The sequence below is a fragment of the Oreochromis niloticus genome, linkage group LG4 (genome assembly GCF_001858045.2).
Source record: "Oreochromis niloticus isolate F11D_XX linkage group LG4, O_niloticus_UMD_NMBU, whole genome shotgun sequence".
In the NCBI taxonomy this organism is placed as follows: domain Eukaryota; kingdom Metazoa; phylum Chordata; class Actinopteri; order Cichliformes; family Cichlidae; genus Oreochromis; species Oreochromis niloticus.
Window position 1 is genome coordinate 31,819,783 of NC_031969.2, and position 27,670 is coordinate 31,847,452.

At 43.3% G+C, this 27,670-nt stretch overlaps 1 protein-coding gene across 16 annotated transcripts in view; it reads left to right on the forward strand.

Moving 5' to 3' along the window:
* Nucleotides 1-27,670, forward strand: part of LOC100705667 (RNA binding fox-1 homolog 3) — a 422,442-nt gene that overhangs the window by 289,606 nt on the left and 105,166 nt on the right. Inside the window, exon 1 of one of the 16 annotated variants that reach the window (XM_013269815.3) lies at nucleotides 1,798-2,364. The exons of the other annotated variants lie outside the window; for them this stretch is intronic. Coding sequence (XP_013125269.1) covers nucleotides 2,347-2,364 — 18 coding nt within the window. The 5' untranslated portion in view covers nucleotides 1,798-2,346. Of the gene's footprint in view, nucleotides 1-1,797; nucleotides 2,365-27,670 lie in introns of those variants that run through there. 16 annotated transcript variants of the gene reach the window in all.

Genomic DNA, 27,670 nt, shown 5'->3' on the forward strand with positions numbered 1-27,670 from the left:
GCATCCCAAACAACACCGTGTTTACCTGCATTGCACTTCCCCTGGTAACGGGCGTAGATTCCTAGACAGGAGATGCAGACTTTACGTAATGCTTAAATGCCCTCTGATTCTTTTCTCCCCAACCCCAAGTGGCCTTAGCTCCAGACCGCGATGCTCTCTGTCCACACCTACACCCACCCCCACCCGCTCTCCAGTCTGTCCTGCTTTTTTTTCTTTTTTGCCTCCAAACTCGTTCTTTTCCTCCTTCTCTCCCCCCTCAGTTATTTATGAGCACGACTTGAAATAGACTTCAGTATTTGATAAAAGCGTGATCCTTAATCTGAGTTGCCTGAGAAGTGCATTTCATTTTTATTTCCCATCAGAGATTGATGGAGGACTGGGGCGGTTATCCACTCTGTGATTGCTAATGTAAATCCATTGACTTCTGGAGGACATATATAAAGATATGGAAGCCTTGCATGTGCATCCCGTGCTACCAGCGGGGAGATTGCATGTGTGCAACGCAATGGAAATGCTGGATTGTGCGATGTGACAGAGAGGGGCGGTGTAAGAATTATATGGTGCGTGTCCTGATTTATGAAAAGCTTCTTAAAACATCACAATATTTGCAAAGTTACTAATTGCGGTTCTTTGCCTGTGTGCCATTTCATATTTCACCGCTCACTTGTGCTTTTTCTGAAGGAGGAGGAAAAAAATAAAACGGGTGATAAATTTAAGATGACAGTTACACCATATGAATGAGGCCCCTTGTGTATCAATTCGCTCAAAGCCAGCTGCAAATCTAACTCGGGCTCCTTATGTGGCAATTACTGATGGGTAACATAACCTGCATATATCTGTTCTGTTCATTAGGCCAATGTTCTCTATAGCTGGCAAATGTTCTTTAGGATCCTACAGCAAATTAGCTCATCCCCCAGGACGTCTTTTATTGGATGATCCGGCTCCAGAGGATGCCGCAAAACCACTTGAGCTCTCCGCAGCCTGCCCCGGTTGCCACAGGGTTAATATTTAAAAGCGCGAGCTCCCAGTCGTGTATTGATGATATGTTTTGAAAATTGCTGAGGCAGGCTCATTGTTACAGTGCTGTCTAGAAGATAGCCAATCCTCCCTCCTCCCCTCCCTCTCTCTCCCTCGTTCCCCTCCCCCTTTATAGCCGCCAGATGGAAAACACACTAAAGCATGTAATGTAATATAGCTTGGCACACACAGAGGTATTTCACACCAACTTCATCTGGCCTCTGATCTGCCACAACGCCACGTGAAAAAGGGTGCTTTTTTTTTGTTTTTACCGAAACAAAAAGGTCACCAAATCGCGAGTTCGGAGGAAAAGAGGGAAAAGAAAAGGCAGAGAAGCTATCGGCAGCTAAAAGTAGAAAACAAGTGGAAAATAGGCTGTGCCTCCCAATTGCCTGTGGCATATTTTAAGGTTTTCTCTGAGATTCTTTTTTTCCTTCAGCATCGCCTCCTTCTTCTTCTCTTCAATGAACTAAAACTGCCACAACTTCAATGCAACTCATCGCAGTCGCAGACGGTGAAAAGAAGAAAGGGGAGCGATCTGTTAGTCCTCCACTATCACCAGCATCATCCTCAACACAGCCCCCACCCCCCTCCCCGCAGAGATCCCCACCACGACTCCCAGCTTCCTGCTCTCCCCCACCACCCCCTCCCTCACAACCACCCCCCTCCCCCTCCACCCCCGCCTCCTCCCCGGGACGCTGAATTTTACAGTACCGTCTGCAGGATCCCGGTTTGTTCGGCGCACTCCTCTATGCAGAGCAACACGGCTCCGGTGGAGGAACGCTGGAGGCAGCTGTCAAGCGCAGGCTGCTGCTCCTGCTGCTCTAGTTGAGCCTCGGTGCCGTACCGACTGATTTCACATTCACCAATAAGAGACGGCACAGGGGGGAGAGAGAGAGAGAGAGAGAGAGTCTTGAAGTGAGTGGTGTGGAGAGGCAAGTGGAGTGGAAGAGTGTCGAAAGAAAAAAGAGGTTACAACACCTCCCCAGCTCTCTTTCCTTTCTCCCGTCTGCTTTCCCCCCCCTCTTTCTTGTGTTGGCTCAAAAGAAGAAGAAGAAGAAGAGGAGAGAGAAAGGGCTCTTTTAAAAATTAACTGAAGAACAAGCTGCTTGTCAAGAGAAAGAAACGAAAAGAGAAGAAGTGCTGGGGGACCTCAAGTCAAGCCCCATTGAACAGTTGAGAGGGAGGGCTGCCTCAGTGGAACAGGGACCAGTAAAGCTCTCTGTCCAAACGTTCGGACTCCTCTTGACACCCACGCTGGCTGGACTGGTCCCAGCGCTTAGCCCCGCTCTCCTCCACCCGTCTGCCCACACCTGCCCCGATTCCACCATGATGATGTACTTTTGGGTGAGTACCGCACCGCTAAAGTGTGGGTATCTCCTCCTGCTCACACCGCTCCGGTATGCACAGAGTTGGCGTGTAGAACGTGTGTGGCGCATGTGTCAGAGCGTGTTGCAGCCCTTACATTATATACAGTGTGAGTTTGAGCGTGTGTGTGTGTGGTGCAGCGCCTCCCACATGCATGAACAGAGCTGATGGTTTTTCCACTCTCATGTGTTTTATTGATGTTGGGTTGCTGCAGCCAGAAGCTACAGAGGCCTGTGTTTACCCGTCACATTTGTTCAGCCTTTAAACGAAATCGGATGTTTGGGTGCGATTGTTATCCACGCCAATACCTTCACGAGTTCATCAACTTCCCCCCCGATTGTCAAACTACCCAGCATGCAGCTGAAACGGTGTCCCTCCGTCTGAGAACGACGCTCGGGGTCTTTCGGGGACACGTTGTGATTTCCTCGCCTGCACTGTTTCCAACGCTTTTTGTGTGATATTGTTGTTTTCCTCGCCTATATATCTAAGTCAGGCAGAATTTCATAAATTAAATGGCATTAAGCACAGAATGAGGATAATTACAGATTGTTAACCAGAGCTGCTGATTAATTCTCTTTGAGATCATGTGTGATTAGTCAGATTGGTTTTGTCTCCTCGGTGGTTTGTATTCTCACCACAACAATACCCGCCCAACGCTCACTCTGCTTTTGCATTTGTGCTTCTTCTTCTTCTTCTTTTTTTAATCTAAATTTCTCACTGATGCACACTGCAGATCACTTTAATCCCCCACTGTTTTGCTAACTTGTATTTTGTACCTTCACAGAAATACAAAGTAAATGAATATTTCCAGCCTTGCCACTGTAAACAGTCTGAGCTGTGATGCAGTTGGAGATACGTCTCCTGCAGACTGTGTGTGTGTGTGTGTGTGTGTGTGTGTGTGTGTGTGTGTGTAGCTATTGATCGTTAGTTCAGATTTCTGGGGAGAGTGCATCTTTTTGGGGGAAAAGCTACTTTACAAGGATGACTCCATTATGAATGACTTTCTACTCGAAACACTTTTTTAAAAAATATGGAAGTGAAGCAAAACATGAATAACCAAAGTATGCTATGCACGCTATGAATGAAACAGCCCTGGCTATTGATTCAGAGCTCATGTTTCTGGAAAAAGAGGATGTTTGGGGGCCAAAGTTGCTCCAAGTGGTGGCGCGAGCTCACATTGGAGCCTCACGCGAAGCTCTCCTTTTGTCTCCGAGCAGAATGGAAGTGACAGGACAGTGTATGCTTTCCAAATTATGCCATAACTAAAAGAACATAACGCAGCGTGCGGTGCTCGTGTGCTTTCTGAGGCCTCGCTGCAACGGAGGCCTCTTTGATACTCTGAGCTTTCGCCTTGAGATGTTTTCTGGGTGTTGATGCTTATTGAAAGAGGCTCATCACTGTCTGCAGCAGCTCACCGATCTCCACCTCCCGTTTCATCACGTATTCCCCCTCCGGCCGGTCAGAGTGATGACCACACGCAGATGTAGGCTGAACAGACCGAAGCGGTAATGCTGGCAGTTTACAGCCCTGCAGGCTCATCACTGTAACACGAGGCTCCGTGTACTGCAGTGGGCTTACTCTCATCGTGTTAGTAAAAAAGGGCTGTTAGTAAAGGAGCTATTGCATCTGTGAGCGCATCCATTATGCTAAATTAAAGTTATATATCTTACTACTTTCACTTTCTGCTCACTTGAGAAGCAGCATTATTTTGCTGAAAGCGTGGAGTCAATACATGACTCATGACTCGTTTCATCATTTTATCTTTGAAGACTCTGCATTTGTGAATGATCACAGAAGCCAAATGTCTTCGTGATGATTTTTCACCCACAGCCTAAAAAGAGGTCAATATTTCCACAACGAGAAAATCATACAAGGAACAAAGTGATGAGAATGACTGATTTTTAATTAACCACAAGTAAAAATAACCAAATGATAATAAATTCTTAGCTAATTTCTAGAAGTTATTTAATGTTTCCAGCTTTCAAATATGAGAATTCGTCTTCTTCCCACGTCTTTATCATTGTACATGGAATATTTCTGGCTTTTTGACCCAAAAACCCAAAATAAACAATATGACGAAGCAAACTTGGGCTCATTTAAAAATAAGATGATTTTTTAAAAACGTGTTTAGCTCACCAAATAATTATTGCCCCCCAAAAAAGAAGGAAATGTCAGTTTGTGCAGGAGCCTCTCAAACATTTTGCAGACAGATATTTTACACAGGAGAAAAATTTCCACTCATAGCTCTCACGCAGATTTAGCTGATGTGGGCTTAACCTCGTCTGACGATGCAGACTGGCTTAAATATTTCCACTGTGCAGGAGCTGGAGCAACTTCCTTGTTGTGACATGAGCCACCATCATGTAAAGGTTTCTACTGGCCTTTAAGGATACCATACGATTTTAGGATTTAAGGAAAATTATTTGGAGGGCCGAGCCTTTGTTGGGAGTCACTCCTGAGATAATTGCATCTTTGAGTGTTTTAAAAGTTTAAAAAAAATATAAAGAGTCGGGCTTCCCACAGCACTCCAGGAAGTGGAATTAGAGAATTATGGATTTCTTCTCACCTTGTCTGAATTTTACATTTCCTCGAGAAAAAAAAGGTAAAATTTGAAACACCGCAAACATTTTCTGGGTTACACAAAAATGAAACTGCCAGGGTGTAATAACACTTATGAGAAAACATCCCATCCAGGGAATGATTTACTATACCATGCCTGGAGTGTATTTCGTGTGTGTGCGCGGGGGTAAGCGAACTTGTGTTAGTCGGCCAGCATTTAGCTGCGAGAGGAGGGTGCGACTGCCTCCCGTTTGAACTGCAGGTGGTGAGCATTACCTGCGGTCCCTCCGGAGGCCTGTCAGCCGTGCATCAGTCTGGGGAACCTGCAAACTCCCCTCATTAGAATATTTATTCACCAAGCAGATGTTCTTATCCAGGGCAATTACCTTTGGCTTACATTTCCCTGTTGCCCACTGATATAGATGAATGTGTATACAAAGACGTCCCAGGTTATGCATGGGACCCTTGGGTGCCACCCACCATTCCCTGCATATGCGCGACGGGCAAGCCGGCGACCGTCTGGCCTGCCACGGTGTTCAACCTAAAACCCAAAATCAGCTCCACTGTGGTAATTGGAGGAAGTGGAGGCGACATCTCCTGCAATGGCCATGCAGTGATGGAAAGATGGCCTGTATATCATTCTCTCCACCCGGCTGTTCCTTTGCATTAGAGACAGAGAGAAAAAGGGAAGAGGCATGGAGTGGAGAAACCATGCATGCTTCTGTCCTCCCCTCAGTGTGATGAATAATTTAGCAGTGCAGGGCCCTTGCTGTCGAGTAGAGATGGTGGTAATGGGGAGACTGGATATATATGGCATGCCAAGGAGCGATGGTTTACGTTAGACTTCCCCAACCAACGCACTCAAGTGTGCCGCAGGCTGCTCACACGGCGTGTTTGGCCTGTATTAATGTTTTGTTTTTATTTATCGGGGAAAAAAACCGAACCAAACAACAGCAGACGTCGACGCGCGGCGGCTTGCGGCGGGGCTGGTTTCAGGCTCTGGAGCTGTGGCCATTAGCAGGAGTGCATTCCCTTTAGGCAGATGTTCAATCTCGGGCTGCAGTCAACCAAAGAACAACTTGGTTGACTGAAATTGTGCCTTCTCTTCAACCAATCGATTGGTCACGGGGGAAATAAAACTGCAGGTTATCGCTAGATTAGCTAAATTGGTCTCGGTGTACTCTACCTGCAGCCTTATTAGCCTAGATGAATTATAAATAAACACAAAATGTCTGTATTTATAGCACACTGAATCATGCTAGGCTCGTCGCTTTTATCCTTAAGCGATAACAGCAAAATCAGACGTCTGCTTTTATTTATGCTCGAAAAACCACACGATCCATTCGCTCCTGAGCTTCATGATTTCATTTTTCTGTTTTAATGCGAGAGGAAGTTTTACATCTAGCTCAGTTTACATGGATGTGCAGCAGATGCTAAGGCAACCTGTAAATAACGATCACACCAAATATTAATATTAAGATATATTTAAACCCAAAGCAGGAAGTCTTAAACACAAATTTTGGAGGGAAAGTGTAGCACAGACATGTTATCCTACCCTTTCTAGCAGTGACTAGTCAATGATGTTGAATGTTGCTGCCCTTGCTAGTCTGCAATGAACAATGGCTGCAAACTGCTGGTTCTAAGACGCTACGATGTTCCGGTGCTGCAGTGCTTTGACGGGTCGCTGAGGCGTGTGGGGACTAGCCTGCAGAGAAAAAAGGCCGCTACTGGTAGCAACGCTAAAGTTAGCCACACTGATCTGTGGCTAATCTGGCATCATGCTGTACACTGTTATGCTGTGTAACGCAGCAACAATTCAACTCCAGTTTGATTAATAAATGTGGTTTACAGTTTCAGAAGGCTTTGAGACACACGTACTGTATTTGTACAAACAGTTTAACCTGGCCTACGGGTTTGAAGTTAGTTAATGCAGTTTTTAGGTGTCTTTTTACTTTAAATGGGCTAGTTGGACTTTTCTCTCCCATTAACTGACGAGTAAAGCAGGATTTAGACGAAACGCAAACCCGTCGGTTAAGCTGTGAAATGCAAAAAGCTGCAAAGTTTACGCACGGTCATCTGTTTTAGCCAAACGCAGTGTCGGTTAGTTTTGAGCCAGCTCTGATTAAGAAATGAAGTTTGGATCTCGCAGTCTGCCTTCAGCTGGGCAAGTTTTTCTTTTTAGAGGAAGTCTATTCCTCATGCTGCCAAAAATAATGGATTAATTCTCCTAATGAAAATAACACCAGCAATTGTCCAGCCAATCAGAATTGCGAGATCAGGTGACCAACCACTCGACCAGCGGACCTGAAGACCACAGCCTCGCTTTAATTAGAACGTGCATGTGGTGGAAGTGATATGAAGGTAGATTTAATCTTTTAAGAAAATCTGTGTGGAATTTTTGGCCCAACTCTGTGCACATATAAGAACTCCCATATGCATTTCATGCGCATGCATGTGGCCTGGTTGCAAATGCTCAGAGAGATTCTGCGGCCTGACCAGCAGATAATGTTGAAATTCGTGATGGACAGCGTAAAGAGGCAGAGCTGATCAGCCATTCTGGGCAGGAGGGCAGCGAGTCCAGGCCGCTGGTTTCATATTGCAAGATGAAGTGCTCGCGATCGTTTGTTAATGTATTAATTGATCTGTGTCCTTAGACGGGCAAATCAGAAGTAGTGTCACGTAGGCTCTTTAGTACTCCCTGAGACGCCTTCATTAGCAGCTGCTGGCCGACTCTCCACCCCCATTACAGGACCGTGTTGCCACACACTTTACCTGACTGCTGTAATAACTTTAGACATTTCTATCTCCCCGGCAAGACCTCCGACAGCCCGAACAGTTTGAGGGCTTAACATCAAATGTGAGGCGCTTCTTTGAAAGGCTTATACTGCAGGTGATTCACCGCGGGGGGCCGTGTGCCGTTGTTTTGTCTGCTGGTTGTTGCTCTCTTTTCCTTACGAGTTTGAGTAACGGCTGTTGCAATCAGTCATTAACTTCCAGCTCAATGTTTTATAATCTGGAAGGCACACATGCCTTTGTAGCAGGGCTGATGTAATGGCGCTGCTACAAAGCTGAGCTAAGGAAGCAATGGAAAGTACATCCAGGAACTGTGTTATCTCTTTAACCGCTAATACCAATGAGGTTCTAGCAACTTCACCGACGAGCAAATTGTATAGTTCTTTTCCAGTGTAATGCCAGCTGCGTAGAAAATCAATTCAGTCAGAAAAATGAGGATAGTAGGCTTTTATTTTCCTCCTTTTTCAGGATAGCGGGGCTCCACCCTTTGTGCTCTGTGGGATCATTAGTAATCAGTAGCTTTAACATTAATTCTGTCAGCTTTTGGTCTCTTCCCCTTGGGGCTAATGGGTCTAGAGCCCAGCTAATTGTGATTAGGCTCTGACAGCAGGTTTTACTTGCAGGATTTTCACACCACAGTCCTCTTTGATATGAGCTGCACAGCTGATAAAGAGATTAGATACAGGAAGAGAGAGTGGATGGAGAGGAGGGAGGCGGGAGGAGGTAGGTGTTCTTAAACTACAGAAAGACACCTACACGGGGGAAATCACTGGTGAGTTTAGCAGAGGAAAATAGATCCGGACGCAGTAAAAGCCTCGCGCTCGCTTATTGCACCTGCTATCATTAGCGCTTTTGTACACATGGTCAGCCTCCCAGGGAAAAGTCATTATCCAGCTGTGCTGTTATTTTTCTGCTGTTTTCTCCTAGTGGAGTGTGACTTCAGGGCTATAGCCAGCGCACCCTTTAATGCCTCCAACACAATAAAGGACTCTAGCCTTAATGATGTGGGATTGGATGGCCATGCCTCAGGTTGTCCGGGGGCTTGTGAGCTGTTACTGCGAGCGGCCATTTTGCCTCGCCGCCGTCGAGGCTCCGTGTCAATTCAAGCCCAGCCATTCCAGAGGAGGCAAAAATAAAAATCTGATTTAATGATTAACTGCGGCTGCGTTGTTTAAAGGGCCCTGACTCGCTCTCTCTCCCTTTCTTCAGGCGAGCGAGAGAGTGAGGGAGCCCAGGCTGAAAAGCAAAACAATGAGGAGTGGAAGGAGCCAGCGAAGTAGTAGGATGGATTGTTGCCAGTGCACGCCAAGTTGCCAAAACACGAGGCGATATCGTCTGTTTTTCGCTCTTGACTGAGTGAACAATCCTGCACGAGTGAATCAGGAGACGTGCGATTGTGCAGGATGATGTTCAAACGAAAGCAAAGCACACATTTTACGTCTTAATGACTCGGAGGATTAAATATTAAGGTTACGGCAAATGAAACTGGAGCAAAAGTTCAACGATTTCTTTATTTTTTTTTTCCCTCCAAATTTTAAACATCTGATTTTTAGCAGCAGGACGGCGAGTGAGTTTGCGCATCGTAGCGTTTAGATCCCGTAGCCTAAAAACGTCTCAGTTCGCACGGTGTGAGGAAAGAAGAGGCTGCTCACTATTACAGGACGTTCCCTTTCCTCTCTTCCTTCATTTGAACAGAAAGACCTCCATAGCTGAGTCATATGCTGCTAATTCTATTTTACAGCCTTGTTATTAATTTATTCAACTTTCCGCGGTTGCCCTGTTGCACCTTCAGTAACTCCACAAGTCTCTCACGGCAGTCCTTCATCCTGCTCGGCTGCATTGCAGTAGAAGGCGTGCACGCCGCTAACACGCCTGTGCTGTAGATATTGCCCTGAAGTGTCAGCTCTCACATACAGAAAAGATTGGAGGAGAGGCCCCTGTGAGAATGGCAGCAACATATCCGCTGGCAACCTGCCACGGATGACAAGAAACCCACTCCTGCCCCTCTCTCACAGCAACAAATGTAATTTGAGTGTTTTCCCCAATTTTAGACTCGAATACTCGAAAAGAATTTTTGAGTTGTAGTAAAATTGAATAGAAAACCTGTTGGAAGGTTTATTTATTTTTTATCAGCTTTATCACTTTAGTTGTTTTTAGTGTTTTTTAAGTTATAATGAAGGGAAATATTTGAAAAGATTTAAAGGGGTATTATCGTTGAAGGTAAATGACTTACTGTCGTGTGGAAGTAAATGATAGTTTAAGTGTTAATAGTAGTTTTCATAGATAAATTGTTTTTAATACTTTTAATGCTTTAGGTTCCATCCACCCTCTGCCGTTTGTCCGGGTCGAGGGGGGAGCAGCTCCTCCTCCTTCAGACCTTCTGCTGGGACACTGAGGTGCTCCCCAGTCATGTGTGTTTTATTTGTTTTATGCTCTTAAATCTTTTGGGATGTTGGCCTAATTTTTTTTCTGTTTTCTCCCAGAAAAAACCCAAACAAAAAACAGACTTGCTGTGTGTCACCTTTCACCTGTGCGTCAGTTCAGGACCAGCAGGTGTATCTGTTGCTTTCCTCAAAGGTATAGATGTCAGTTTGGAGGGTTTTCGTAACCCAAAGGTACTTCTACTGTACTTCTACTGTACAGTAAAATACACACATATGTATTTGATTAGCTACCATATTTGTAAGACGCTGTGTGACTGAAAAACCAGAGCTCAAGCTTTGGAAGTGCTTTCAGGGATACATGCTCAACTGCTGTTTCTCTGTCTGTGTATAATAGGACATTTCTTAAAATTAGCTTATGCCTGCACCTGCTTTGTGTCAGTATGCCGGTGCCAAATATTTAAATTTTTACTAGAACATGTCGATGTTCTAAACAGATCCCACCTCAGCCTGGACCGACCGCATTCACTGGAGCACGGTGGCATTTATAAAACACATGGCAGTAAAACCAAGTGAACAAACCTTATGTGTAGAAGAAGCAGCAGAATGCAAATCAGTAGCTGTAGATAGTACTAATACATGAATGTGACACATTATCTGGGTTCTTCTGGTCTCAGAATTGGCCTCTCGGGGCGATGGCCCGACGGTCCATATACGGTAATAGCAATAAGCCTGTTTTACCATATCTGGTTGAAATGTGTCTAATTTCTTGTTATTTTTGTATATTTGATAAACAAAGTGTTTATGGAGGGGGGTAGGCGTCAGAACTGCATAATTAGCATAATACACACACAAACACCACGGTCAGCTTATTGCAATATTTTGTGTTGTTAATATTGTGTTTGTTTGTATTAGTACAAGATCCAATATTGTAAAAACCCACTATACTCGCATCTAATGCAAACTATTCGGATACGTACGCAGGAAGCATCCGAGTAGTTTTTGTGCTGCTTTTGAATATTGCAGTTAATAAGACTGCAAATCCAAATTCTGCACAGTCGCATGGTTCAATGACAGAGTATAGCATGCATTGTTGGGCAACAGTCTGCAACACTGGTGTTTTTCGTACATATGTTTTTCTATATGGGTGCAAAGACTGTGTTCAGAGCTTGTTATATACTCTTCTCAATCAATGGCAGCCAGTATAACCCCCTCTGTCACGTAAAAGGGGGTTAAGAAACAGTGTGGCACACAGGCTGTAAAATTAATGGTAGGAGAGTGACATTAGTGTTATAGGTTATTGACCGATTTCATGGAATTTATGACCCTAATCGAGTGGCAGTGTCAAAGGGAATGAAGCAAATAAGAGTGGCGCTGACAGCAGAGCTGCGCTGTGGCCACTGGACACCACAATTTGAGCCTTCCCAGTAAATTGTGGCCGGGACTTTATAAGTCTCAGCGGAGGCTGCTTTCACTCCGCCTGCCCGGGTCCCGAGGCCATGCCCCAGGCCTACCTCCATCCTCCAGGTCAGACACAGGCAGTCTCAGCAGATGATGAGAAATGCTACTTCATCTCACCTCATGTCAGGCTTGGCCTCTCACGGTGTCAGCCGCTGTCTGCGCGTGCATGCGTGTGTGTTTATGTGCATCCACTCGTGTGTTCGCGCTGCTGTCAGAGTGATTTTTGACTGTGTTTGTCTGCGGTGGGGGAGGTGTTCGTTCTCATGTAGTTTTCATGATCATTATATAACCTGCAGTATATTTGCAGCTACTGGTGTCTATTTCCATCCCTGTGAGAGCTGGTCAAAGCTCCTGTTTAAGCACCGACTAGAAACAGAAATATTCAGCAACGCGCAAACGGCCAGCCCCATAAAGATGATTGAACTCCCGCTGATAAATAATTCTTATTGAAAACATGGTATAATGTGACAGCGTTGTCATTTTATGAGAAAAAAATGAATACAGGTGAGAGGATAACAGGACTGTGGCCAAAGATTCCAAACACCACTTTTTGTTTGGTTTGTTTTTTACTGCCCTCAGCTGCTTTGTGCACACAGTCTGTGCCGTGACACCACAGAAGAAGAGCTGTCATATGTACGCTTTAATAAAGATAATGTATAGACGTTTCTTTGATGTCAGTCGAGGGTCTGCTGAAAAAGAAACCCAAGAAGCATATTTTCAAAAATCCATGCTGGCTACTTTTTTGGGACTGCTTGCTGAGTGACTGCAAAGCTACCGTCACAGTTTACTTGTGACCCTCCAATACAGTTAAATTGATAAGGAGCTCTTTATACTTTAGTATCTGCTTATTGCCGTCCTGTAGGGCGATTCTCCAACGTATAAAAGGGAATTTTGGATGTTTTGGGAAAAGATCCAAAAAGACTAGCAGCCGTGCAAAACAGAATTTCTAAATAGTTCTGATAACACTTGACATGCGTGGCTCAGACATGTCATAACTGTGCAATAAGCTAACCGAATGCCAACTTCCAAATGTGCTCTTAAATCATTTGTGCAGCTGCACAGAGCGAGCGCTAAACAGAGGGAATGAATTAAAACTTAAAAAAGACTCTTCACCCGCTTTCATTCATCTAAAAATAGAAGCTGACATTATCTCGTTGTTAACAACTTGAATCGGACCTCCCAGCGAGCGGCGACTCGGTGCTGCTTCTTTACCTGGGGTCCTTGGGGGCTGCGTGAGGACGGTCAGCTGTGGCGCCGCCGCCGCCGCCGCCGTTCTGCCCCAGTGCTCTGTGGCTTTGTGTGGCTCTCTAACCTGCTTTAAAAGCCCTTTAGTGTGCTTCTGACATGCTGCGCTATCACATCGTGGCCTCGGCAGAATGTATGGAGCCATTCAGACACTGTGCAGAGTGAAATGAGTTTTATCCAGCGGTTGACGATTGAATGTAATGGCGCTCTCTCCGGGGAGCAGAGTTTTCCATCCACTGATGTTCGCACTGATACGACGCAGCTCTGCACTGCTGAGGAACAGCTTGGTCTCAGCTCTTTTAAATTATGCATTTTCATGACTAGAATATGGGAAGCGAGCGTACCACTTCTGGACGTTTGCATTAAACAAAACGGATGCAGTCTCTTGCGCGTTACGTAATCTCTACGCACGTGGCTGCGTTGCTGTCGTTGCATCCTTCTTTTTCTTTTTGACTTTTTTGATTTAGATGCAAAAATCCGAATGAAAGCTGTTTTTCTCCGGTTGAAAAAAGAGAAAACATTAAACGGAAAACGATTCCGGATGGGAATAAATAGCACTGATGGTTTTTGAGCTGATGAATGACATGTAATAAAACTTCATATCTATACGAATGTCATCGTTTGGGATTTGAGGGCATCCGTGACAGCTTAATTCTAAGAAACAACCAACGACAAACAGAAAATAAATTTCTCCGCCGCGCTGATTGATGATGTGCCGACAGTCCCCCCCCACTCCCCCGCTGTTTTTCATATAGTGATGAACATATAAACAAGGACAACCCTTTCCTCTTCTCATCATCAGCACCGCTCTGGTATTTGACAGAGAGTGAAGTGGTGTGCTTTTTAATTAAAAAGAAAATTCAATAACCTTATCAAGACTTGCCATTTTAGTTTGAGGAGTATCGATCAGCCGTTCAGTTATGCAGATCTGCCGCTTTCATCTTCTGGGCAATTCTGCACGGTGGCCTCTGGTTACTGAAAAGATCTCATTTCAGAAAATCTATTTCATATATTATTCAGGTTATGTTTAGTTCGGCTTACAATACAATATTCAAATATGTTGTCTTGTCATGTGCGGCGTCTTAATATCACGGGCTGGAGGTTAAAGCGGCGCGACGTGGAGCTGTGAAGCGTGTTAGCATAAAAGTCTGAGCAGGTGAGCGCCATCGCCCGGGATTCGGGACGAGATGGACAAACTCCCGCCAGTCAGAGGGGGGAAACTGTGCCACTGATGATCTGTCGCAGCAGTAGGCTAATTGCCCACACACCTCCGTGTATCTCCCTGTTTCTTCTCCTTTTTTTCCTCTTTTTTTAATTTCAATATGTCTGCTAATGGAATTAAAAACATGTTGCCAGGGGTCTTTTGCAATTTGGAAAATAAGTCCATTAAGTTCATTAATTTAATAATGGGCAATAATAATGAATAAAAAGTATTGCTCAATTAGAGGGGAGCGTACGGTTGGCTGTTTCACATTCATTCGAAATCACCTCAGTGTGCAATAGCTTAATGAGATTATAATGGAATTGATATCGCATAGGTAGTGAATTAAACCGTTACCAGAGAACCCATTAGGAATGAAAGTCTAATCCTGAAACACTTGTCACAGCTAAAATAGGCTTCTACTTTTGTTATTAGCCGTCAATCGAAGTGGCGGGCGCTGAAGGTGAATCTCCTGTGATGCTGGCTGCGACGATGATGATGATGAAACCCAGCGATTCTCCTTGATGCGCGTTAATAGCGGCGAATGTCAGGCGCTCCCTCGGCATTTGTTTGGTACTGTATCACTGCTGTATTGGTGGCGTTACACCACCGCTCGGGTTTCATGGCGAGTGTTTCCAGACCAGCAAAGCTGCTGAGGACTTCAGTTAAAATTACACAGACAGCACATTCATAGTAATCTAAAAAGGTCAGGATAAATTACACTGCTTATTTCAGTGAAAAAGGCGGGTAATGTGATCCGCCGTGAGTAGTTTTTCATGCTGGCCCCAGTACATTCTCTCTGGGCTTATGGCGCAGATTTGACTCTTTGACTTTTACACGCTTGACACTCGATGTCAATTTACCGTCTCGTTTTAAGACCGGGAGGGACCGGCCGAGATGAACTTTTCCCTTTCTCGGGATATTACAATAATTTGAGGTGTTTTATATCCGTAATGGCTTTTTTACAGGAACACTTAAAATAATGTGTCGTTGGAGGATGTTGTTAAAATCAGAAATAGATTGGTTCATAATTTAACTTTTCATTTAATGCGGGTGCAGCGATACACCTTATAAATCCACATTATCAGCAGTTTGTGGAGCTTCAGCAAGGCAAGCATGTCAAAATGTCTTATTAGTGTCACTCTTAATGTACTATATATAATGTATAATGTCCTATATATAACGGATTCAATCAAAAATGAGATCCCTGCAGTTTGAGAGATGTGAAATCGTGATATTAATCAGGGAAAAAAAGAAACAATTTGCAGTACTTTTTAAAGGCATGCCCTTGGCTGAAAAATGAGCACATTCCTTAGCCCGAGCCATCCTCCTCTTCTTTTTTATACTGGAAGATATAGTACAATAAAAAATGATTCACATTGCTATTTCTGTGTTTTTAAAGTGGAAAAACTTTAGATTTTCCACATAAGATGCTTTCATGAATTTACAATGAGCTGTAAAATGAATGTAGCATTTTTTTTTTTTTGAACAAGTAGAAAAACAAGCAGCAAAGTAAATGACACGCTGTCCAAAGCATACAGGTGTTCCGACTTACTCAGTTCGGTTGCGTAAGCCGGTGAAATCTCCTGACACGCAGCACTGTACTTTACAACCTGAGTTTATTTCCTCATCCTGAGTCACTGTGGCAAAAAAAAAAAGCAGTCGAATGATGATTTTTGGAGGCGGCGAGGAGCAGGGATAGCAGCACTTTAAAAAAACCGAATTAATCAGCAGCATCGTCTGCGATATGAAAATAGGCCTGTTTGTGTTTGTGACTGAGAGGAAATGAAAGTTTTTAGAGGGAAAATGAGACAAAGAAACGAGGAAAATACCAGACATACAAACTTGAGCAAAGTAAGAACTCTTCATAGCTGTACGTGTGCGCTCATGAGCGAACATGTGTGCGTTCTTAATTAATATTTAAGCCACCTTCAGCGTACCCTGGAAAGGAAGTAAAGGGGATTGTGTTCTCATGGATCCTTTAATCCTCTGAATTAGCAGTTTAATAACAAGAAGCCATTTGTAGATTAGTAAGATCAAGCTTCCGAGACGTGCTTGTGTACAATCTACTTAAATGCTTTGATTTTTGATGTAGGAAAACTCCCCTCCAACACGCCGCATATACAGTGAGCGCGCGAGTGTGCGCTCGTAGCCGTCGGGCTTCTGCTCATATTATTTTATCGTTATTTCATTATGTTTAGATTGCTGCTGAAATGATTGAAGCAACGGGGGATTAATCAATAGCAGTTTTTGATTGATCAATATCATAAATCAGGCAAAAATGCAAAGACTTTATTGATGTCATCCTCTATAATGTGACAGTTTTCATCAGAGTATAAGAACGCTGCTGTTCATTCAGTTTTGTGATCTCAAAGATTCAGTTTTTCCTCATAGCTTAACTCCTGTTTTTAAAAGTTTTCATTGTTGCTTAGCAACTGTGTTACCCAGCATGCACCTGGGCATCTTTATTCCTGATCCTGCAGCATCATTTTGCCTTTGTTTTGGTGACATAGTTGCCATCTTTGCAGCAGAATTAGCATGAGAACATTCAAATCTGATGCGTAATTCTGTAGTTCTTCTGGATCCAGGTGCGCAGGTGTCCCAGGAAAAGACCTTTTAATACTTCAGCATCTTACAAGTTTCTAAATTAAAAAAACACTTGAATTAATTTTTACGGTTCATTTCCTTTTTTGTGTTTTTGCTTCTGTTCTCTGTTATTCGCACACTGCTGAAGCCTTATGTTGAATGTAGTGCTATACCTCTGCGAAGCACTCGATGTCTGATGGGTGCTATATAAGTAAATTGCCTTGCGTATCCTTTAATAAGGTAGCGACTTTAAAAGACCTGAAATCAGATGGTTTGCTAATGTTTAGTGTTTAATCGGCCAGTCGTGACGACGGTGTCCCCAATTCAACTTCCACCACATCGCTCGCGCTCTTTTTCATAGTATATGTATGAAAAAATATATAATATTTACAAATCATTCGCAATGTTATAGTTATTGGCTTGAGTGTGTAGTATAAAATAGTTACTTAGATAATTATATATTATATTGCATTATGTATTTTATAATTGTCAAATAAGGGATGATGGGACCATTCTGACAATATTACAGGTGTTAAGGACGACTTAATGGTATCTTATTATTCTGTGACCCCGCCTTCAGACACTGTTTGGTCTGAGCTGCTGGTGTCTCAGCGATAGACACGGTGTCCTTTTCCTGGGTGCTGTGATGCCGCTGGGACCAGTTGGATGGGACCTTTTGCTGTTGCGTTTTAACATAAGGGTAACTTTAAGCATAGCTTTTATATGTGCACATTACTGTCTTTTTCAAAATCTAACCACTGGTACTGGTGCATGAAGCTAACCAATAAACCAGTGAGGCTAAACCTAATTACACCGGTGTTACTGTATAAAGTTTCAGCTTTATAATAGTCATCCAGTAATGTTTACAGCTGGATTACACAGTAATTATTAACTATTTACAATGTTTTAAGTTGAATTTTACAGTAAGCATCTGTGTGAAGTCCATAGAATAATTACAACATTTTTATTAAGGAATAAGCAACTATGATTTTTTTCCATCATTTCAATGTTAAATAATTATTAACTAAAGTAGTTGAGCATTTATTAGCAGTGGATATTTGAAAGTGTTGCAGGATGAGTTATGCTGAGCCAAAGTAAAGTTTTCAGTGTAAATGTAAAGTTTGGTCTGATGATTGATTTGATTTAATTACTGTGTCATGCATAAATTGTATGCTCAGGCCGAACAGGCTTACAAAGCACCAGAGCGGGAGCAGCAACATAATTACAAATAACAGTAAACAAACAGTCCATCCACAAAGGTAGATTCATTTGAGCTTCACAATGATACATCTTTAACGTGGCGTTCAACGTCGAGGTCAGGGTTGGCTTTTGATTATCAAAGAGCGAGTGCTGTCCACCGCCGGTATGACTGACGTTAGCCTGCTGACCGCAGGGGCAATAAAACAGTCTGGAAAACCTGCGATCAATTTTATGACTTTTCAATATTTTTGAAAGTAAATGAAGTTGTTGTTTAAAAGCTCAAAGCTTCCCAGCACTTTGCATACAGCCGAATAAGCGAGTACATTACATAACCACTAAATAAAGCTTTTTAGATTCATGTGTATCAGATAGGTTTAATTATTATTTATATTCCTTCCTGATTACTTATCTCTGGTTAAACTATAAAAAGCCTGAATAACATTGCAGTGTTCAGATATATAGTACTGTATCTGGTTTGTGTGTGAGCCTGCCTCGCTATGTGTGTACAAATACACTGGTGTGTTTTGCATGAGCACACACACACACCTAGATCCCATCTCCTCTATCGGTGCTCAGCGTCATCATTTGCCAGTGATGACAGCCGCCTCTATTTAACCCGCCGCAGATCAGTGTGTCAGAGCTACCGTGTTTCTAATCATCCCCACGCAGAAAATCTCCGTCTTTGTTGGCGTTCGCTGATAGCGTCGGTGTTATCCCCGACTCTCCCACCCGGCCAATATCAGAGATTGATTGCTTTTGTCTTGTTATCGGGGTCATTTAGGTGAGATTGACACATGCTTGCAGGATAAGGAGGCTCCGAGGGGCTCTCAGACTGGGGGGGGGTCCTCAGTACGATACGGTGGCACGCCGTTAAACATGCATGCTGACCTGCATTAAATGTTGATGATGAATAATCGGCTGCATCATGGGGACTGTAAATAGGTCAAAGTGGCTTCACCGCGCCTCACTTTGTTTTTGAAGATCTGCATTCAATCAGACGCTCGCTGCGTCTGCTCGTCTGTTTGGAGCTGCAAGCACATCCTCAGCCTTTCAGTCCACCAAGCTGAAGCAGAGCAGGAGAAATAAAGACCTCAGTCGGGCGAATGTTTGTTGCACACTGAATTTTCTCGGCCACTCTGCTGCTTGGCGGTTGCCGGGCGGGGTGGCTTCATGCTCTGCACACTAGCCACACATCCTAAATAATTCACACTCTACTTGAGAATTCTCCAACGGACTCACTGCCGCCATTAGACACTCTCTGGCTGCCAGTTTTTCTTCTTCTTTTTCTTTTTTTTTCGGGGCGCTTGTTTTTCACATTCTGACTTCAACATTACAACCAGAGAAGAAGACGGCATGGAGGGGTGTTGAGGAGGGGAAGAAATGAAAAACGAGTAATATCTCGGGTCGATGAGAGTTCATGGACAATCCAATATATAAAAGCGAGTTTACATGCATAACACTTCAACATTAAGATTTTTCACAGAGTTCAGCATATTTTCAACAACTCTCCCTCTACTAGTTTTTTTTTTTTTAATCTGAGACGCCTCTTTGACAATGTCTCCCTCATGCAAAATGCATGAGCGCTTGTGGATCGATACAGGCCCTTTAATCTCTCTACATAGACAGCTCCCGCACTCAGGCGTTGAACCCACACCCATGGCTGCCACCGCTGCAACCCAGATCAGAGGCCAGGAAGAGGGAGAGCGATCTGCTCAAGCCACGAGGGGGTTTTCAGCCTCTGAGGTGGGCAGGATGACTGTGGACTGTCTCCAGCATCTTCCAAACAACACTTGGCCCCATACCTGATGCTTCCCCAAGACATTAAAGTCTGCTTGCAAAACAGGTACTACAGCTGGAGTGGAGGCTTGAAGAGTACTTTTTAAAACTCACCACCGGTGGGAAGAACTCTTTTTTTGTGTGTGTGTGTGTGTGCTACTGTATTTGTGCTTCGAATACACCACTGTTGCTACTACTATACAGCATACAGCTATAATTCTCTTACTCTGTAACAAACTAATCTCCTGAACTGACATTGAGGCCCAGAATTACCATCAGCAGTGTTTATTCAAGGGACAAGTCCCACGTAGTTTTGTTTTTGTCAGCAATTCCCATTAAAAGAGCAAAAGACCACCACGAACCGATGCGACTAACAAGTATCCAGAGCTCATTCCTTTGTACCCCAGAACTCCTTTGTTGTCCTAAAACCATTAAAAATACATCAGTGAGCAACAGTGCTGCATGTGGGTGGCGTGTTCCTTCATTAACACCAACACACACCCTGTACTTTATTTATACAGACCCCTCTTGTTGCCCCAAATATACCAAAGGTAGATTAATCCGCCACAGAAAATAGTCCCAGACCTGAGGAAGGAGACTCTGTGTGGCTAAGACGTGACACCGCCTTCACTCTACAGCTGAAATCTGCAGAGCGACGGTGGCGTCTGCCCCTAAAGAGCCAATCAGCAGCCGAACGAGGAAGCATAATGTAGACAGGAGAGCACAGCCAAGGTTTACAACAATTTCAACTGCGTGGTGGCAGGTTTATCAACTCATTATGTTAATTAAGATGTAGTTATGTATATTTCATAAGGTGAATTAGCCTCACCTTTGTTCTGTGCTGTAGTGGAAGGAGTCAGAGATGATAAGAGCACAGCCACGCTGGGCCGAACTGTAAATTCAACTGTGATGTGAACTTTTGCACATAGTAGTAGAAATGAAACGCCATTTCCAGCCTTTTTTTTTTTAGTTTGTGTGCTTTCTGTCACAAGCGTTTGCTCCTCATTCATTTAGATAAGGGCTCGGTCTTGTTAGCCCAAAATAACAGCCTGCAGGCCAAGTTGGCTGCAGAGTGGCAAGACTTGCTTGTAGAAGGACTTTGCTTAATGTATTAGGAATATTGCTTTTTGGCCTTTTTAGTGGAATTAGTTAATTGCAGGAAAATAAAAATGCTTAGTCTTATTCTCCCAGCTTTAAATGACAAACTATCCATTGAAGCTAATTGTGTGATTATATTCAGATTAAATCACTCTGAGTGGTCAGTGAGACTAGAGAAGTGCTATGTAAACGCCACTTCTTTCCATTTCATTAAGATTATTGGATTGGTATTTCTGATGGATTCAAATCTAACCAACATTTTAAACATTTGGTGGCGGGTCCGGAGGAAACTTATAATACACTCTAATTTCTAACAGTCGGCGCTAATGAACGAAGGGACAGTTTCATTTTATCATTACTGCGTTTTCCTTTATTTTGTTCAGCTTTGTTTTTTATGCTGTATTGTTATTTATGATTGTCCATTTTGGGCGCCTGGCGTTTTTATTTTGCCGTTTAAGTATATGAATGAGCAAACAGATGGATGCAGAGGCGGAGAAAGTGCAATATTTCCACCGAGCAGAGTAGATGTATAACATAGTACATATCGGTGTAAAATGGGATTTATAAGTACCTCGAATCTATACTTATGGATTGTGCTTGAGTAAATTGTTGTTCACCACTGAAATGGCATCACTCGAGAATACTACCGAGTGTTGAGAGATGTAAAATTAGGGTGTAAAACGGGTATTTCTGCAACCACTTCCAGGTTAATTCATTCTTCCTGTTTGGTTGTTTTTTTCTTTATTAGATTTTTACAATAGAAAATTAGTTTGAAATGCTACAGCTTATTTGCCTTTGAGTTGAGATTCTGCTCACATGTTGGGCTGTCACAGACAGAGAAAGCCCCCCTTTCCTCAAATTTTACGTACAAAAGAAGATTGCCTCAGCTTCCTTTTATCAACACTTTTGTTTACTTAGGATGTGCCAAATGCAGGATTTAGTGTCACATTTGTCTGAGTGTCTGGCACTTTCACTGAGCTCGTACTTCAGCTGCTCTTATTATCAGCCATTTTGAAGCTGTTACTCATTTTGCCAGTCATTTAGTTATTTCTGAGGCATTGTCGTTTTCATGTCGAGGTACAGTCTGACTGCTCGCAGCTTTGATCATATTTTGTACAAACAGATTTAGGAAACAAAGCAGAAGCGCTGAAGGTTTCTTTGGAGCCTTTGCTGTTTGTAAATATTAAATGAGGGAAGAAACATTATTGCATTTAACTAAAGCAGACCTTAAAGGGAAACGAGGCCAAAGAAAGAAGAAAAAAACAAACCCCGTCATCGGCGTTTTGGAGCTTTTTGAAATCGCGCTCCTGTAAACTGTTGACAAACTCTTTTGATTAAGTGAAATGTGATCAGCCTGGGTGGCGTTTTAAGCTCTCGTAACTTGGACGAGGAGAGGAATTTGAAAGAGAAACTTAAATAATCAACATTAAAGAAAAAAATCTTTGAAAAAAACGAGCCCCTGAGCTGAAACTGAGAGCTATCAGTAAAGCGGAGTATATCCGGGCCCACCTCCGGATAATGTGTGGCAGTTTAGAAATGATCCGGTATGGCTGATGCATCAGCTCAGCCTCCCCATTGTCTTCCACCCTCAACGACTCCCTTCTTCCCTCCTCCACTCCCCATAATGCAATGCAGCTTTTGTTCACTCATTCTTTTAACCGTTTCTTTGGCTGCGAGTTGTCACGGCGGGACAAATTAAGGAAGCGGTAATAGGGTTATGTCAAGTAGACGGAGGTGCCGGCTCTGTGCGGATGCCTCCCTCCCTCTGTCTCCATGAAAGGTTACTGCACTCGCTGGGTTTTGTCTCCCCCGCTGTAATGAGAAAGGCAACAGACAAGCCTCTATCAGTCCTGCAACACCTACTGACAGATAGCATTGGGAGAGTGGAGAAAAAGAAGCATTAGGGAAAGAGCGAGCAAGCGTCACAGGAAGTAATACAGCAACACGAGCGTGAACGATGGCGAAGGACACGCTTGACCAGGAAAAACAATCCCTCTCTCCGAGGGTGCTGCGCTTTAACGTTTACCTATATGATACCTTCATGTTTGTGTATGTATGTGTGTAATTTTCTTTCCTCCGGAGACGCGCCTTGCAGAGTTTGACACTTTAACATTTCCCATCGAGCCATCAATATTATGGCCTCAACAGGGCGGCATTAAAGCCAGACATCTTTTGAAATATTGAGCAGCGATCGCAGCATTTTGGTTCGGTATGATAGCGCATTCATGACTCCCACTCGGAGATATTACACTCACATTTCTTCCACCTCCTTTGGGCAAACCCTTTCTCTTCCAGCCGCCATCGTTCCAGGGCAGATGTCCGTGGAAAATCTGTATCAGCGTGCGAGTCCCCGTAGCTACGTTTTGATGGCGGTGGAATGGGAAGGATGCGGGGGGCGGGGGATGCTGCCCGCGATGTGGTCAGAGGGCAGGGTTGGATCACGGGTAACGACAGCAGATGCTCCGGGCGCTTCGTTCTACACAGAAGGGTTTTATAACCGCGCAGGTACCTACACGCCGAATACATCCACAGCCAGAGACGCTCCCACGGAGATACAAACGCTGAGGGAAACACATTGGGACTGGGGCAGAGTAACACACCCACGCAAACTTTATATTTAGAGCGTCTATTTAAGTAGCACTTCTAAAAACACAGGCTCTTACCAAACGCTGGTAGGAAAAAAAGAGGACTGTGCTGCATAAAACATTTGGACTTTTGGTTCAAATGGTGTTTGAGATGGCAATTCAAAGGAGGGCACTGATTTAACCCCTTTGTTTAAAGCGTCCACCTGGAAAAAAATGTAAAAATCCCCAAATTTAGTCAAATCTCTGAAAATCTGAGCTCGACAGATAAGAGCACGTCTCCTTATCAGGTCCAGTGGTGAAGCAGATATTCACACATTAACTTTAGCCCACTGTAACGTATAAAAGGCTAGTAAGAAATAAAAACACACTTATTAATTTCTATACACATCTGAAGATGGAACAATTTTAGTCTGGAGAACCACTTTGTGCACGCGAAAGCCAGCCTGCACAACAATCTGCTCTAGAAACTGTAAAGTGGAGCTCTACCAAATTTGATGCAACACAATTGAACAAACAAATCCACTTTAGTGATTGTAGTAGTACTCGGTGGCCCCTTCAGTGATTGTGCTCTGCCTTGCAACACTAAAAAAAGAAAGCCTGTGGTTGCACTTTTGAAACCGATAGGACCTGGAGCCAGAACAGGAGCCTTCAGGGAGAAACCACTGTGATGTCCATAGCCTCCAGGCACCTTTAGACTTGGACATTGACAGTATTGGGTGAAAAGAAATCATTAAGCTTACAGGAGACTAAAAGTCTAGAAATGGAGCTGTGGAGAAAGCCTCAATGGACCCTTAAATTAGCCACTAAATTTAAGACGTTCATACACAAATAGTTCCCAGAAAGGTTGAAACCCGCTTCCTTTGTTTGGTTCTTGATTAACTTGTTGATTAATTTTCAAGTAACTGATCGATCTTTTAAAAACCGTCATATTCCTCGTTTGTCTCGAGCATCGGTCCAAAACACAAAAATATTAAAGCTCGAGAAGTCTTAATGAATCGATATGTCAGTTGTCACTTCAAACGCATTTATCCTCATTAGTTACATTAAAAATTTAAACATGTATGAGGAAAGGCAAGTGGCGTTATCCTTTCGAGATAAACAGCGGAGTGATTTATTGCTCAGATTGGAAAAACACGAACGCCAACAGCTTGAATTTGATGATCAAAGTCATCTCCGCGGCGATCGCGTTCGATGGTTTTTAAATGGTCTGAGGTTAGGGACAGGTGCATCGATAAATGAGGTAGCTGCACCAATAATGTTTTAAAGTCCAACACATTTCGGGCATTTTAGATGTTTCCAGTTACACACACGCATGTTCACACATTTCCTGACACCTTCTGGCCCGGCTGTGGTTTCTTACGCTCCATTCTAATATGATATGTGTGCGCAGGAGGCCGCTTTGGCCCAGTGCGTCTGACAGTATTGATGTACCATTTCTCACCTGCCGCTGCTAAATATGAGAGCATGGTAGTTGCAGTGTGAACCCCTGACCCCTCTGGGAGACACACCGGCATTCACAGTTGTGCGAAATAGGTCTCTGGTTCCCCGAATGCCTGTTTAGAGTAATGGTCAAAGGTATGCCTGCAGGAAGGGAACATTACTGGGCATGACCAATCTGCTCCCAAATGGAATACACTTTATGTCACTGCACCAATCTATGTAATTGACTTTGCGTTGGGGCTGAAGCCATTATGGTTAAGGGTGCTTCTTTTTCCTTTTTTCTTTTTAACAGAATGTCAGTGAAATCTGAAATGCACTCGGATGGCAGATTCTGAGAAAGATTGCTCTGGACGGATTTGAATTTTGGAACATTTTGGCCATGAATGTGCTCGACAGGGACTGTGCACCGTCTCGTGTTTTCACACACAGTCCTCAGACTGCAAAGCGCTGCTGCGAGGGAGTATTCACTCTGTATGTGGAACTGCGGTTAGGCCGCGGACAACAGGTGAATGCAATTAACAAGGCAGTGGAAGAGAGGAGCAGCAGTGCTCTGAACCCCGAGGACTGGATTTGAGAGCGTTCAACTGACTAACTTAGCAATGGCGTGATTACAGCATTGTGGTGGTGTGTAGCCTCGCACGTCTGAGTTACAAAAATGAAGTGAATTATCCAAAATGAAGTTTTATGGCAGAATTCACTTCGACAAACACACACATGATGGTGTAGATAGTTTAAGTAGCACCAATGAAATTATATATTGGTATATTCAATAACACTGCAATATGAAATTGTACCAGGCATGTTAAGAAACATTGAAATAACAAAATACATAAAAACAAATGCAGATTTAAGACCGCTCACTTCGAACATTAGTGCTATTTTGCTGATCCTGTACAACTGACGTGCGCTGAGCCCAGAAGAATTGAAAGGTTCGTCTTGATAATTAAATACCTCACAAGCAGACATATTTCATATTTATAAATCCTGTAAATCAAGCATGTGTCTGTGTTTTGGGTAGTGCTCATTTATGTGCACATGCATTTGTAAAGCATTTTTAACAGATGTATTCAAATGAAAACCCCTTGCCCCTTTAAATTCCAGCTAATATAGGATTCAAAGAGCTCTCTGAATCTTATATTAGCTGCTCTAACAAAGGGAAGGGTACCTCTGTGTCATCTTGTGGTTTACCATATATATCATCTAACACCAGCTGTTATGGGATTTATAAATAAGGACAAAGGGGACATGTCAGTAGAAAGGTTATTAAAATTATCACAGCTAAAAACCCTTCAATGGTCATGTGCTCTGTGAGCCACCAGGTCTTCATCTAGTGTTTGCCTACAGTTTCATTAAGGAGGTCGTTACAGGCACGTCCTCGTCGACAGCTAAGCTAACATGAAGCTAATAAAAGTCCTCCAGTTAAATTTGGCATTGATTTCAAAATTCTATTAATCACATGCAAAGTGTTTGCTTGGCTCAGTTTATGAAGTAGATCATATTCTGGTTGTCCTCCTCTCTGATCATCTGATTGGAGTCTTTTAACTGTAAATCCAGTGGCAGCCACACTATTTTTCATCGCGTATATACAGTATGTAGGGACTTAGGACTGTGCGATATGACCAGAGTCTCATATCATGAGACATTTATCGTCCCGACAACGATATGTATCACAAAAAATTTACATTTTCTGTAAATTCTGAGAATCTCGGGCAACTCGACTTGCGTGAAGTGTTTTCAGCTGGGCATCGTGTGCCTGGAGTCGAGTGTTACATAAGTCTTTGTGAGTATTTATTACACGGCGTGTTCTAAGATTTATTTTTTAGCACCTGACGGCTCTTTTTAGCTTCTTGTCCGTAAACACTCTGCACACTATTTCACGTAATTCAGTTTATTTTGAAAAATGTCAACAGGATCTTCAGCTTTATTGTGAAAGGTTTATGTGGAAAATAAACAAGCGGACGGCGGAGCCACGCGATGGTTTTACCGTCGTTGTTGCTAACGACAACGCATAAAATCAGTCGCTTGTCCGTCCGTAGTGTGGTTATATTAAATATAAGAGAACGAGAGAACTTTAAGAAATTCTACAGTGACCATCAAAACGATGAAATATTTCCGTAAACAGTTTATTTTGCGACACTACGAAACAAACGATAGCGTAATATGAAACGATAGACGTTTTCATATCGTCAGCCGATATATATCGTTATATCGAACAGCCCTATAGGGACGTATGCATATGTATGCATATTTGTTTATTATTAATGTGTGGAGTTTGTCCCAAATGTGAAGCACAGTAACCGTGTGTCTGAAAAAGTGCTATTTGAATAAAATTATAATGACTCTTTCCCCTGGAAATCTAGAAACTGAAGCCCTAATAGTTTCTAACAGTGTGATATATTTGATATATACACGTCATGTAGGCAGGTGGTAAGCTTCTCGGCTGCTTTTCTCCAAAGCATTTTTATTCCTGGTGAAGGATGTTTTGGGACGTAACTGAGGGTTCAAGGATGGAGGATGGTAGATTTTGTTCAGATAATAAAGCCCAAGAAACAGCCTTGTAATTTTAAACAGTGTACATATATAAACATACCCCTCTGTTTCTGTTGCGTTTGGTTCCTTTCTCATTTAACTCGTTTCTAGCCGAGCCGCTTAAAGACGAAGTGTCTGAATTCGTATATCTGCTGGTTGAGACATTAGTTTCTCCATGTACGTCCATGTAGTCACAAGCTTACATGCGCCGTGTTATATCATCCCCAAGAGCGACTCTTGCCGCCTCTAAATTTTTCATCATTGATCTGATGTGATTTCCATGCTTGGCCGTCCCTCTGCCCTGTCAGCTCTCTCTCTATTGCAGCCTCGCTCGGCCTAGAGGGCTAACGGGGCGTGAGCCATCGCCCCCGTTTATTGTCTCCCACCATGGCTCAACGAAACCCTTCCCCGTCTTCCACCCATACCACCTA